The 13,849-nt window shown below is 43.0% G+C and overlaps 1 protein-coding gene across 26 annotated transcripts in view; it reads left to right on the forward strand.

Annotated features, from left to right (window-relative positions):
• ABI3BP (ABI family member 3 binding protein) overlaps positions 1 to 13,849 on the forward strand; it is a 234,331-nt gene that overhangs the window by 107,863 nt on the left and 112,619 nt on the right. For all 26 annotated transcript variants that reach the window (XM_069971043.1, XM_069971056.1, XM_069971054.1 and 23 more), the window contains exon 9: positions 2,659 to 2,733. In XM_069971043.1, the coding sequence (XP_069827144.1) occupies positions 2,659 to 2,733 (75 nt within the window). The remainder of the gene's footprint in view (positions 1 to 2,658; positions 2,734 to 13,849) is intronic.

Raw genomic sequence — 13,849 nt, forward strand, 5'->3', positions numbered from 1 at the left:
CCATCAGATGCTCAACCGCAATTGGCTGAGCATAGTTATGCTCAGCCAATCGTGGCTGAGCAGCAGATGACGTGGCAGAGGGCGGCCGGCACTCAGGACGGTCGGAGGGATTCGGCCCGGCCGTCCAAAGACGACATCGCTGACTGAAGATCGGAGACGAGTCGGCACGTGACAGGTATGTATAGCGCACCACACTTCCGGGTACACGGGTGGGGGTGGTGGGACACGGGGAAGGGGGCCATGCACAGACATAACATACATTACAAAGTTGTATAACTTTGTAATGTGTGTTATTCTGTAAATAATTCTTTACCGCCGCACTACCCCTTTAAATAACATTTATGGAATTTCCATTCTGTTGGTGTACACTAAAGGGCCTATTACACGGGTCGTCAGAGGAGCAAACGAGCACTCTCAGCGCTCGTTTGCTCCTCGTTCCCCGCTCGCTGCCACCGCTATTCAACGCGGCTGCAGCGAGGGGGTGAGTGCGGGAGGGGGCGGCGGGGACCTGCGGGGGGGCTGCCTGGGTGATCACTGATCGTCCGGGCAGCCCATAGGATATAGCAGCGTCTGCTGCCGACGTTCCTATTCAACGGAGCGACGCCAGCAGATCGCTGCTATAACAGACGCTAGTTTATCAACTTGTTGAAAAACAAGCGACTGCAACGATCAGCCGACATGAACGATGTCGGCTGATCGTTGCACTCTATTCCACGGGACGATTATCGTTCGTAGCGGCCGATATCATCCGAATACAGACGATAATCGTTCCATGGAATAGGGCCTTTAGTGTCCCAGAGATCCCCAGAAAAAGACTTCAGGATTGCTTTACTAACTGGTGCTGCAAGCTAGTTTTGCATAGATTAAATCTCTGAATATGAATAAACAAGCCCAGAGGCAAATCAACAGTTAAAAGGATATTCTGGTGAATAAAAGTGATTTTTTTTTTTAAATTGCTTTCACAACATTATATAACTTTGTCATATAACTGTTTTTAATATATACATTTACATTGCCTGGCAGCAGTAAGGGGTGACAAGGCTCCTCTACCATCACCAATGACTGTATAGGGAACTGCAGGGCTGCTCATGCTCTTGTCCTAGCACAGCTATATTGCTATCACTGCTGCATGCATTGTTAGTGATACTGAGCCCCCTCCCCATCCCCAATGTCTATTCTAATGCATATTAGCATTAGTATAGACATTAGAGGTGAGGAAGCAGCCTGTGATGGTAACATTGCAGTTGTGGCACTGTGAACCTGGGCGAGCAATGATAACTGTCAATCACTCCTCACACTGCTTTAGGTTATGTTCACACGTCGTATTAGATAGGCCGGTCTCTGCCTGGATCATCCCGGCCAGTACTTAAGTACCGTCCGGATGATCTTTCCGTCCGCAGGGTTCTAATGTGGGCCCATCAGCAAGCGCCTGCATCAGAACCTCCCACAGCACACAATTGAGCAAGCCGTTCGCTTCATTGTGTGAACTGACAGGGTTTCCTACGGCCGCAATTCAATGAAGTGAGGCCGCAGAAAACTGACATGTCAGATATTTGCGCCGCGCGGGATCCCGTCCGCGGCCATACTTTTATGTAGTGTGAACATAGCCTTACTGTGCGTGACTGCAGTGCTACTGACAAAGACATTTCAACACTACAAGTGTATTGTCTATTCTAATGCATTACAATAGACATTGAGGGAGGCCTGGCTCAGTATGACTAGCACTGCATGCTATATATGCCTTAATAGGGCAGCTGATGCTGAAGGTTATAAGTGTGGACAGATGCAACATTCAAGTTTATTGAAGCCATGTCCTCAGCAAATTGGTGTATGTGGTTGTCTATACATCACATAGTTCACTCCACAAACGTTTACAAAGTAGAGTGTTTGAAAGTAAAAGAGATTTATAGAAATAATGCAGGAGTTGGCCCTTCCCAGTTGTAAATGTTCTTGTATATAAACCGGCTTAGAAGTATTTGCCAAATAGTTTTGTACTGTATGTGTATATTATATTATTACTTCTCAACCTTGCTTAACATAAGACACGTAATAGACAATTGTTCATGTTATCCCTATGAAAGCTTACACTTCTGTAGCCAAGAAGAGCAGCGACCCAAATAGTCATTTAGTGACATTACAGGACTATACTAAAAAGGAAGAAAGTGCACAAACTCCGCACCTAGAGAAAGTACCTATGCAAGTATCTTAATGTCTATGCATTACATGCAACAAGTCTTTATCTAATTCAGACTTAAACCTTACTAATACGTAACATTCAAATAATTACTAGTATTATAATTAATATAATATACAAATCCCTACTGATTTTTATTTAGTTACTTTTAGTCCTTAAATTCATGCAAACTATTACTATATTATAGTCTTAAAACCATTGTTGGCTCTTGTATATTAAACAAACACTTTCTAAAATATGCAGGGATAGGAACCCTGCAGGCAACATGGAACTAAGTGTACTTTGTACAATGAAATAAATAAGCCTACAATGATTGAACTGAGTTATTCATGGATAAACCTTCTATTATAGTGGGATATCCATGTCCTGTTCTATTATAATGGTATGTCAATGTTATTTGTTATGTATTGGGGTTTGTGTGGATTTAGGCGGCTGCATTTCCATTTACATGATTTTGTGCTTAGTCCACAGGGATGAAATAAAGAATCCATATATAGCAACAACTACAACAAGAATAGCAACGCCAAAACCAAAGCCAGGTAAACCTTCTTTACGTACCTTTCCACCACTTTCATTGTACTGTAGATCTCTTGTCAAGTCTTTAAAGTTCAAATAACTTAGTTGTAAATTCATCAGGAAAGATTATCCCTTCTGGCTCAATTTATACGAAAAACATACAAATGTTATGTTTTAGAAAAATTTTGCACATCATGAGACAAGAGACACGTTATATAGCTTAGTAAGAAGTAGGGATGGTCCGAACCTGTCGAGGTTCGGGTTCGTATGAGCGGGCGGATACAGCAGGAGGAACGCCTGGAAAACTGGGATACAGCCTATGGCTATGGCTGTATCCCAGTTTTCCAGGAGGTCCTCCCGCTGCACAGAGCGGGCAGACAGCGGGAATCATTACCGAGGGTTCGGGTTCGTACGAACCCGAACCGAACTCGGTTCGGACCATCCCTAGTAAGAAGCAAAAAAAGACCAAAAGAAAAAAATAACCAAGACATGTATAAATGTGCACAACCAAATATGAAGTCAATGATTAGAATTTGTTTCAAACTTTATCCAAAGTAACAGTGGAACAATTGCAACCAATAAGAATTAAGATTTCCTTTTAAGAGGCCTTTTTAAAAATGAAAGAATCTATCTGATTGATTGATATGGACAATACTTCACAGTTTCATTGCACAAGGTTTGATAAATCTCCTCAATAAGAAAACACTTTTAGGGTGCGTTCACACCTACAGGATCTGCAGCAGATCTGCAGCAGATTTGATGCTGTGTTCAGTTATTTAAATGAAATCTGCTGCAGAAAATCAGCTGCAGATCCTGTAGGTGTGAACGCACCATTAATGAACAATAAGGCCACAAAATATTAAAAGAAAGCTATCAGCATCCTCAGCCCCATTTTCGCAGACTTTGTAATTTAATCCATATGCTAAATAGGCGGTTTGGTGCACTGGGGGTGGGTCTAGCACCCTTAGAGCACTTATAAACCCCGGCTGGCCCATTCTTATGAATATTCATACAGTACTCTGCAGACATACTGTAATATTCATTAAAAAGAGTAGGCCTTCCAGAGCAGAGGGCAGTAGTCCTACTCCGAGGAGACCAAATCACCTCATTTTTTAAATAAAATTGCTTAAAACCAATGCATGTTGGTGCAGGGACACATTTTGGCAATATTCTAATATTCACAAACACAGAAAAAAGAGACTGGATTTTTATACTTGAAGTTATTTAGTACAAAGTAGGTCAGGAGCAGGACAAACCACACAGGTATTTGCTTTATACAAATGGATTTTGTAAGTAGATGTACCCGGACTGGAGGTCTTTTAGGTGCCTCAGGTAAATCTGTTGCCTTAACAGTGACAGGTTGGGTCTCAATACACTGGCTAGGTTTGACATACTGTCCAGTGACAGGCTGGGTTCACACTACGTATATTTCAGTCACTATTGTGGTCCTCATATTGCAACCAAAACCAGGAGTAGATTAAAAACACAGAAAGGATCTGTTCACACAATGATGAAATTGAGTGGATGGCCGCCATATAACGGTAAATAACGGCCATTATTTCAATATAACAGCCGTTGTTTTAAAATAACAGCAAATATTTGCCATTATATGGCGGCCAGCCACTCAATTACAACATTGTGTGAACAGATCCTTTCTGTGTTTTCAATCCACTCCTGGTTTTGGTTGCAATATGAGGACCACAATACTGACTGAAATATATGTAGTGTGAACCCAGCCTTACTTATTAAAACATTAAGAGATATAGATTTTTTTTAATTTTACCTTGTGGCTTAACTTAGAATGTTATCATACCGATATGATAAATGTTGCCTTGGGTGAGCTAATGTGGTAAGTATAGGCTAAGCTATAAAATAAGGACACTTTATTATATGTCTTCTCCTTGAAGCAATGCAGTGAGAATTATCTAGTCTATAGACTTGCTTGGCTATAGCCATGTCTGGTGATACACTGTATCCTGGTACACAGGCTTCTAGTTGATTATTATAGACCTTGCATATTCAGACTTCCATGAGAAATGTAAAACATTGTGGTGTAAGTATGGGTTAAGATATTAAACATCGTATAGATAAACGGTACCTGACATGGACTGGTAATATATATGGCATTGCAGAGTAGAGTGTTTGCTGTCCTGTTCCAGGTCCTGGCTACCCTGCTCCAATTGGGGTGGGTCCTACCCACTCCAATGGTCCACTGGTGTCCTCACTTCTCCTAGCATCTGCAGCTTCCTTCCAGCTTCCAGCTAGATTGCATGCATGACTGCTTGACAAGTATTTAACGGGCCAGCGTGTCTCTTCCTATTTTTGCCTTTACCAATCCTGTGCCTATAAAGTTTCTTCACCTGTTCTTTCTTATCTTATTATTGTTGGATCCTCAGGTTCCTAGAAAAATTGTGTTCCTGTTATTACTATTCTGTTGCTAACCCATGTATCGTGACCTGTTCCTCAGATTACACTCACCCACCTGACCCTTTCTGCACAATGGCAATGGCTTAAAGGGGTGATCCAAAGAAAAAAAATGTGTTTTTAAATGAACTGATGTCAGAGAGTTATACAGATTTGTAAATTACTTATTTTTAACAGTCTTCCAGTACTTATCCACTGCTTTATGTCCTGCAGGGAGTGGCGTACTCTTTCCATTCTGACATGGTGCTCTCTGCTGCCACCTCTGTCCATGACAGGAGCTGTCCAGAGCAAAAACGGTTTTCAAAAGGCATTTGCTACTGCTCTGGATAATCCCTAACATGGACAGAGATGGCAGCAGGGAGCACTGTGTCAGACTGGAAAGAAAACTCTACTTAAAGCAGGACATACAGCAGCTTATAAGTACTGAAAGGCTTGAGGTTTTTTTTTAAATAGAAGTTATTTCTGACACCTATTGATTAAAAAAGATCTCCAGACTCCCCCTTTAAGGCCCAAAATAAGCCTATACTGAAGAGGTTAATAAAGTGACTGAGCGACATAAGAAGACATTGTCAGTGACTGCCTTATAACGTCTGGTAAACCTTTTAGTCTACATTGGGAGACAAGTCTCACAGCAGGTGTGGAAATCTTGTGAATGAATGATATTAAATTACCAGAGTTATGACAAGGAAGATTGAAGGATACTAATTGTTTACTTAGCACTTGCTGGGAGAAGACAGCGCTGAGCTGGAGATGCTCCAAGATGGCCGCATTTCAGTGATGAGATTTATTATACAACCTCTCCGCAGCTGTGAGGGTTCTGGCATAGTTTTAGGTACTTTCTTCTATTAACTGGCTTTCTCTTCTTTTCAATAATAGCCTTGTTCTAAAGTAAAAATATCATAGAACATGAACGACCTGCTGTTATAATTTCCTTCAGATGTGCTGAAATCATTGTTCCATAAATCTCCAATTTTTTTTTAATCATAAAAGGAAAATGTTATTTGTCTGAAGGAAAATCTTTACACAACGATAGTTGATCTCAGTATTACTCAGCAAACTGTATGGATCTATATCAATATCAGGGGTCTCGAGATCGCTATGTCAGTATAAAGGGTAAGGGATCACTATATCAATATCAGAGGTGTGGGGATCGCTGTCAGTATAAAGGGTAAGGGATCACTATATCAATATCAGAGGTGTGGGGATCGCTATGTCAGTATAAAGGGTAAGGGACCACTATATCTATATCAGAGGTGTGGGGATTGCTATGTCACTATAAAGGGTAAGGGATCACTATATCAATATCAGAGGTGTGGGGATTGCTATGTCACTATAAAGGGTAAGGGACCACTGTATCAATATCAGAGGTGTGGGGATCTCTATGTCACTATAAAGGGTAAGGGACCACTATATCAATATCAGAGGTGTGGGGATCGCTATGTCAGTATAAAGCAGGGGTGGGGAACCTTTTCCATGTCTAGGGACGGTTGGGCATTATTAAAATCATTCGAGGGCCGCATACCGTGTGCGGCAGTTAGTAGCGTGGGTTTGCAGCACCCAGGGCAAGGCAAAGTATTGTTCCCCTAGTTCCCCTGCTATTGTAGTTAACCCCCCAGTGATGCCCCTTGTAGTCTAGTTAACCCCCAAGTCATGTCCCAGGTAGCCTAGTTAACCCCCCCAGTGATGCCTCTGGTAGGCCTAGTTAACCCCCATCAGTCATGTCCCTGGTAGCCTAGTTAACCCCCATCAGTCATGTCCCAGGTGGCCTAGTTAACCCCCATCAGGCATGTCCCTGGTGGCCTAGTTAACCTCAATCAGGCATGTCCCTGGTGGCCTAGTTAACCCCTATCAGGCATGTCCCTGGTAGCCTAGTTAACCCCCATCAGGCATGTCCCTGGTGGCCTAGTTAACCCCCATCAGGCATGTCCCTGGTGGCCTAGTTAACCCCCATCAGGCATGTCCCTGGTGGCCTAGTTAACCCCCATCAGGCATGTTCCTTTGTTGCCTAGTTAACCCCCATCAGGCATGTCCCTGGTGGCCTAGTTAACCCCCATCAGTCATGTCCCTGGTAGCCTAGTTAACCCCCATCAGTCATGTCCCAGGTGGCCTAGTTAACCCCCATCAGGCATGTCCCTGGTGGCCTAGTTAACCCCCATCAGGCATGTCCCTGGTGGCCTAGTTTACCCCCATCAGTCATGTCCCTGGTAGCCTAGTTAACCCCCATCAGTCATGTCCCAGGTGGCCTAGTTAACCCCCATCAGGCATGTCCCTGGTGGCCTAGTTAACCTCCATCAGGCATGTCCCTGGTGGCCTAGTTAACCCCCATCAGGCATGTCCCTGGTAGCCTAGTTAACCCCCATCAGGCATGTCCCTGGTGGCCTAGTTAACCCCCATCAGGCATGTCCCTGGTGGCCTAGTTAACCCCCATCAGGCATGTCCCTGGTGGCCTAGTTAACCCCCATCAGGCATGTCCCTGGTGGCCTAGTTAACCCCCATCAGGCATGTCCCTGGTGGCCTAGTTAACCCCCATCAGACATGTCCCTGGTGGCCTAGTTAACCCCCATCAGGCATGTCCCTGGTGGCCTAGTTAACTCCCATCAGGCATGTCCCTGGTGGCCTAGTTAACCCCCAAATAAAAAAAATAAACATCCCACTCACATTACCTCCGTTCCCACATTGCCCATGTCCTCCTCTGTCCCAGGTCCTCTGTGCTGGTCTTTCTCCTGCAGGCGGCGCACGATGAAATGACGTAGGAGACTGAAGACACGCGCCGCTCTGCTGGGGAAGAAGCCGGCACAGACAGCATCCTCCTGTGTCCGGCAGCTGTCACAGACACCGGAGGATGCTGTGTATGCCGGCTCCTTCCTCCTCCAGAGCAGCGCACATCACAGGGGAGCTGCGGGAGGTTCCCCACCCCTGGTATAAAGGGTTAGAGACCACTATATCAATATCAGAGGTGTGGGGATCTCTGTCAGTATAAAGAGTTAGAGACCACTATATCAATATCAGAGGTGTGGGATCTCTATGTCAGTATAAAGGGTAAGGGACCACTATATCAATATCAGAGGTGTGGGGATCTCTGTCAGTATAAAGGGTAAGGGACCACTATATCAATATCAGAGGTGTGGGGATCTCTGTCAGTATAAAGGGTAAGGGACCTCTATATCGATATCAGGGGTGCAGAGATCTCTATGTCAGTATAAAGGGTTAGAGACCACTATATCAATATCAGAGGTGTGGGATCTCTATGTCACTATAAAGGGTAAGGGACCACTATATCAATATCAGAGGTGTGGGGATCTCTGTCAGTATAAAGGGTAAAGGACCTCTATATCGATATCAGGGGTGCAGAGATCTCTATGTCAGTATAAAGAGTTAGAGACCACTATATCAATATCAGAGGTGTGGGATCTCTATGTCACTATAAAGGGTAAGGGACCACTATATCAATATCAGAGGTGTGGGGATCTCTATGTCACTATAAAGGGTAAGGGACCACTATATCAATATCAGGGGTGCAGAGATCTCTATGTCAGTATAAAGGGTTAGAGACCACTATATCAATATCAGAGGTGTGGGGATCTCTATGTCACTATAAAGGGTAAGAGACCACTATATCAATATCAGGGGTGTGGGGATCTCTATGTCACTATAAAGGGTTAGAGACCACTATATCAATATCAGAGGTGTGGGGATCGCTATGTCACTATAAAGGGTAAGAGACCACTATATCAATATCAGGGGTGTGGGGATCTCTATGTCACTATAAAGGGTTAGAGACCACTATATCAATATCAGAGGTGTGGGGATCGCTATGTCAGTATAAAGGGTAAGAGACCACTATATCAATATCAGGGGTGCAGAGATCTCTGTGTCACTATAAAGGGTAAGGGACCACTATATCAATATCAGGGGTGCAGAGATCTCTGTGTCACTATAAAGGGTAAGGGACCACTATATCAATATCAGGGGTGTGGGGATCTCTGTCAGTATAACAGGTAAGGGACCACTATATCAATATCAGAAGTGTGGGATCTCTATGTCACTATGAAGAGTATGAGACCACTATATCAATTTTTAGAGACCACCAAATCCACCATATTAAGTGACCCCTTCAGTCACTATCCAACTCGATTACGAGTCTGATGATATGACCAGGGAAATACCAGCCAGGTATCCATCCACTGACAGCTGTTTGAGTTGTTGTTTGGCCCATAGCTTTGTCACAGCCTACATCTTTGGTTGGCCAGACAAGGGCAGTAGAGTGGCATTTAGTCCCTACTGCCCTTTCCTGTACTGTTCATGCCCCAGAATCAACCACTCAATAATAATACTAAAAAATATTAAGGGTGCCTTCACACCTACCGGATTAGCAGCAGATCTCATGCTGCGGATTAGCAGCGAGATCCGCTGCAGATCCAGTCTCATTCATTTCTATAGAGCACATACTCGCAGCGGGATTGACATCCCGTATTGAGTATGTGCTTTAACACCCTGTTGCCCGCAGCCCCGCCGCCTCTAGCCCCGCAGCCCCGCCACCGAGATCATACATTACCTGCTTTGGCGACTGCATGTCAGGCCTGACATGCAGCCGTGTTGCCAGAGCAGGTAATGTATGATCTCGGCGACAGGGCTGCAGGCAAAAGGGGGTTAAAGCACATACTCAAAGCGGGATGTCAATCTCGCTGCGAGTATGTGCTCTATAGACACGAATGGGACTGGAAATCTGCTGCGGATCCGGTAGGTGTGAAGGCACCCTAAAGGGTTTCACGATTTGAAATTACTTGTCCCCTTTCTACAGGTATGAGATTGTGGAGGGTATGACCTCCGTGCCCCCCCCCCCCCCCCCAATATCTAGATTGGCACCTCAGCTCCTTTGTTATGAATGGAGCCACAAGTTAGCGTGTAATCCGCAGCTTCATTCATTCTGCTGGAAAAGCTAAGTATTGTATTCTGTGGATAGCTCTAGTGACTCCACAGAGGATGAATGGAGCTGCGGGTCAAATGCTTACCTAGGGCTCCATTCATAACAAGGCAGCTGGGGGCGCCGATCTAGAGATCCCCGGGGGGCATGGAGGTCAACCACCACCGCCCCTCCCCCCCCCCCACAAAAAAAATAAAAATCTCATAATTGTTCCCTATCCTGTGGATAGGGGACAAATATGTTTAAATTGGAAAGCCCCCTTAATAGATTTGATATTTACAAAATACAATTTGAAGTATATGCATTGTACACCATGTTTATGTTCGGGTAGCATCTAAATGAGGAAGATGTCCACTGCTCTTGGTTTGTTTAACATCGTTTTTCTTCAATACAAAGTGAACGTGCAGTCTAGTGGTCATCAGATGTGAGGGCTGCTAATTAACATATTTCCATTGCTTTGAAAGCCTACACATTGCTATTCTTTTCTAAGACAATGCTAGCTTTGTAGCTGAATTCATCTGTTATTCTTTTGTTATACCAATTCATAAGACATAACTGTCACACTGTGTATTTTACGCATAATACATATGTGCAGTAGCCAGGGTGAAAATAACCAAAGTCGAGGGTGTTGACATTTAGATCTGCGTCATTAATTCATCAAGTAGGTTGTTGCTTACTTTGGAATGTGATATACTAGAGCCTAAGCTAAAGGGAAACTCTGTTCTCTTTGATGGTTTTAGGTTCTAAAAATAGCACAATAAGACTATTGTTAATGTGCATTTACTTATTTATGTTATTTCACCTCTTTATACTTACGGAAAAGATGGGTTCGCAGGGTTGACTAGAAGAAATCAGTCTAAAAGTCCATCATCTATTCATACACAACATGCTCACATGATCCTAATTTCATTGTACTCTTTGCTGTCCTTGTTGTACAAACAGGCATATAATAAATATAGCCTAATGGGGGTGTCACAAAGCAAAGAAGGTATAAACAGATGTGCACCACATACATATATGTAAAGGAGAACAAATGTTTCTGTTTTTTGAAAAGTAGCCCACATCACTGTACCATTTTTCTTCCCCATGCTCTCTGAACTGTGACCCTGCGGTTCCCATGCGACAATGCAGACACTTTCCCACAATCCCCCCTTGCTTGCATGTGAAGTGAAAACCAACTGCCTTAAAGGAGTAGTCCGGTAAAAAATTTTAATAAAGTATTTTATTGCCCCTTCAAAAGTTATACAAATCACCAATATACACTTATTATGGGAAATGCACATAAAGTGCTTTTTCCCTGCACTTACTACTGCATCAAGACAATATTTTACTAAAATTTTTCACTGGACTTCTCCTTTAATAAGACAGAGCATGTGACAATTGAACTGAGCATATGCGAGACTAGAAAGTGGATGTCTGGTGGGCCATAACAAAGGACAACAGATTATGAAACATAACAGCACATAGGGGGATTACTCAGTCTATATCTTTCAAGCAAAAAAAAATAGGAAATGCTTGTACATCGGAAATGTGTTTAATTTTACAAAATGTATCAGTATAGACCTATTTTCTTTTGTGACATTCAATCTCCTGAGCTCAATCCAACAGAGATGTTGTAGTAGGACCTGCAACCAGCAACAGTTATCTAAAATGTTTAGATGCAGTAATGGCTGAACCAAGCTCTCATGCCAGATACTGAAAGTAAAGGTTCACTTATTTTTGCCACTTACAGTATGTGATATTGGATCATTTTCCTCAATAAATAAATGACAATAAATAAAGGACCTATGTGAAAATCTGATGTGGTTTTAGGTGAAATTCAAGAAGAAATATAGAAGGGTTCACAAACTTTCATACACCACTTTGCTCCCCTTTTATGAGGGTTTAACAGTAAACCTACAGTAAATCTACAGGCAGATTCTCTGCAGCTGCTGTTGAAGAGAAACAGAAGAGAAACTGTCGCTCCCTTTGTGGATGTGGACTTCTCTACACAGCTGCAAAGCCTAAATTTTAAATTATAACTTACTTTATTATAGATTTCTTGGTGCTTGGTCCAACAAAAAATGCTTTTTATTGTTGGTGGTTTGTGCACCTGGGCAGGGCTTCACACTCGTAGTGCCACTTGGCCCCACCCACATCACCACTGTATGCCCCACCCCTCTGTGACATCATAAGTTTCTAGACCCCACCCCCTCGGTGGCCATTGGAATGGGCTGACCTAGAGGGGGTGGGGCCTAGACCTCTAGGTCGGCCCTTTCCAATGGCCACAGAGGGGGGTGGAGCCTATAGGGCAATGACGTCACAGATGGTGCCACAATCCACCAACAATAAAAAGCATTTTTCCACTGGACCAAGCACCTGAAAATCTATAATAAAGTAAGGTATGAAAACTGCAGAGTTTAGGCTTTACAGCTGTGTAGAGATGTCCTCATACAGAAAGGGGGTAACAGTGTCACTTTAAAGAGTTACTTTCCTTATAAACAACCTTTACATATCATCAGGTATGTCAAAAGTTACTGAATGCACTGCTGTGACCCACTGCGATACAAAAATACAGGCGGGAGAAAGGGAGTGCAATTGACTCCCCAGCCTCTCCTTAATTCTGAAATTTTTGCCCCATTATAGTCTTGAGATTGAAGTTTTTTAAATAGTTTAGAGGCCAGACTGTAGGACTGATCTTTTTTTTTCTTGGCTTTGCTTTTTCTATAGCTTGAAGCTACCAATTCCATGACAGTATTCCTTTAATAGAATCCATGACATAAATTCTATCACATGCTTGTTCCAGTTTGTGATGCCAACATTGTCTCATACAGCCGTTCCACATGTTTTCCAGTCTGCTTGTTGTTATAATAGCAAAAGTCATCAAAACTGGATCACATACCCAGCAGATATTGATTTTAAAATCAATTTGCCTGACAAGTTTGCTTGTAAAGAACATTATTCTCCTCCCTCATTTTTTTTTTGTAAATGTGATATAGTTCATAGTATTTGTTGTTAGATTTATCCACTAAAACATCTGATGAATGTATTACTATCTGGATGAATCTTGGTGTACTGATATACAATTATTATCACCAGGACCACACAAGACACCAGTGTGTTCTACAAAGCACTACTGCTCTTTCAGAATCATTTCACACAACCTATATAAAACATTGTGCAACCTGGCAAATATCTAGCTTTATTGTTTATGATTTATGATTATGAGCTATTGTATGGCTGACTCAGCGGGCCTGGAAGCCGGGAAGCCCAGAAATCAACTTCTATTGCCAATGAAAGTTGTGGGTGGTCACATAGGGAAAAGTAATTGTTGGTGCTACTTATTCAAATGAATGTATGACCATGAAGTACATAATCAGCCGTGAACCCTAGAATAGGAGCATATCTTTCTGGCAGTTCCCCATTCTGTATTAATAGAAGGAGTGCTTGTCCTATTTCTTTGTTGTACGTATGTTTAACAGGGTATATGAACAGAGGTGGCAAAGATGGGGTGACTTTTAAGTTTGACTGTCCTTGGCCGCCAGTTTAGAAGGAAACTGATGCAGTATCATCAGTAGGTCATCGGAGTGCATGCTTTCCTCCAGGCAGCCGGGAAGTGGGCATTTGGTCACTAAGGGGGACATTTATCAAACTGGTGTAAAGTAGAATTCCCCCCCCCCCCCCCGGCAACCAATCAGATTCCATCTTTCATTTTTCAAAGAATCTGTGAGGAATAAAAAGTGGAATGCGATAGGTTGCTAGGGGCAACTGAAACAAACTTTACACCAGTTTGATAATTCTCCCCTGATGTG

The sequence above is a fragment of the Dendropsophus ebraccatus genome, chromosome 5, assembly GCF_027789765.1.
Source record: "Dendropsophus ebraccatus isolate aDenEbr1 chromosome 5, aDenEbr1.pat, whole genome shotgun sequence".
In the NCBI taxonomy this organism is placed as follows: Eukaryota; Metazoa; Chordata; class Amphibia; order Anura; family Hylidae; genus Dendropsophus; species Dendropsophus ebraccatus.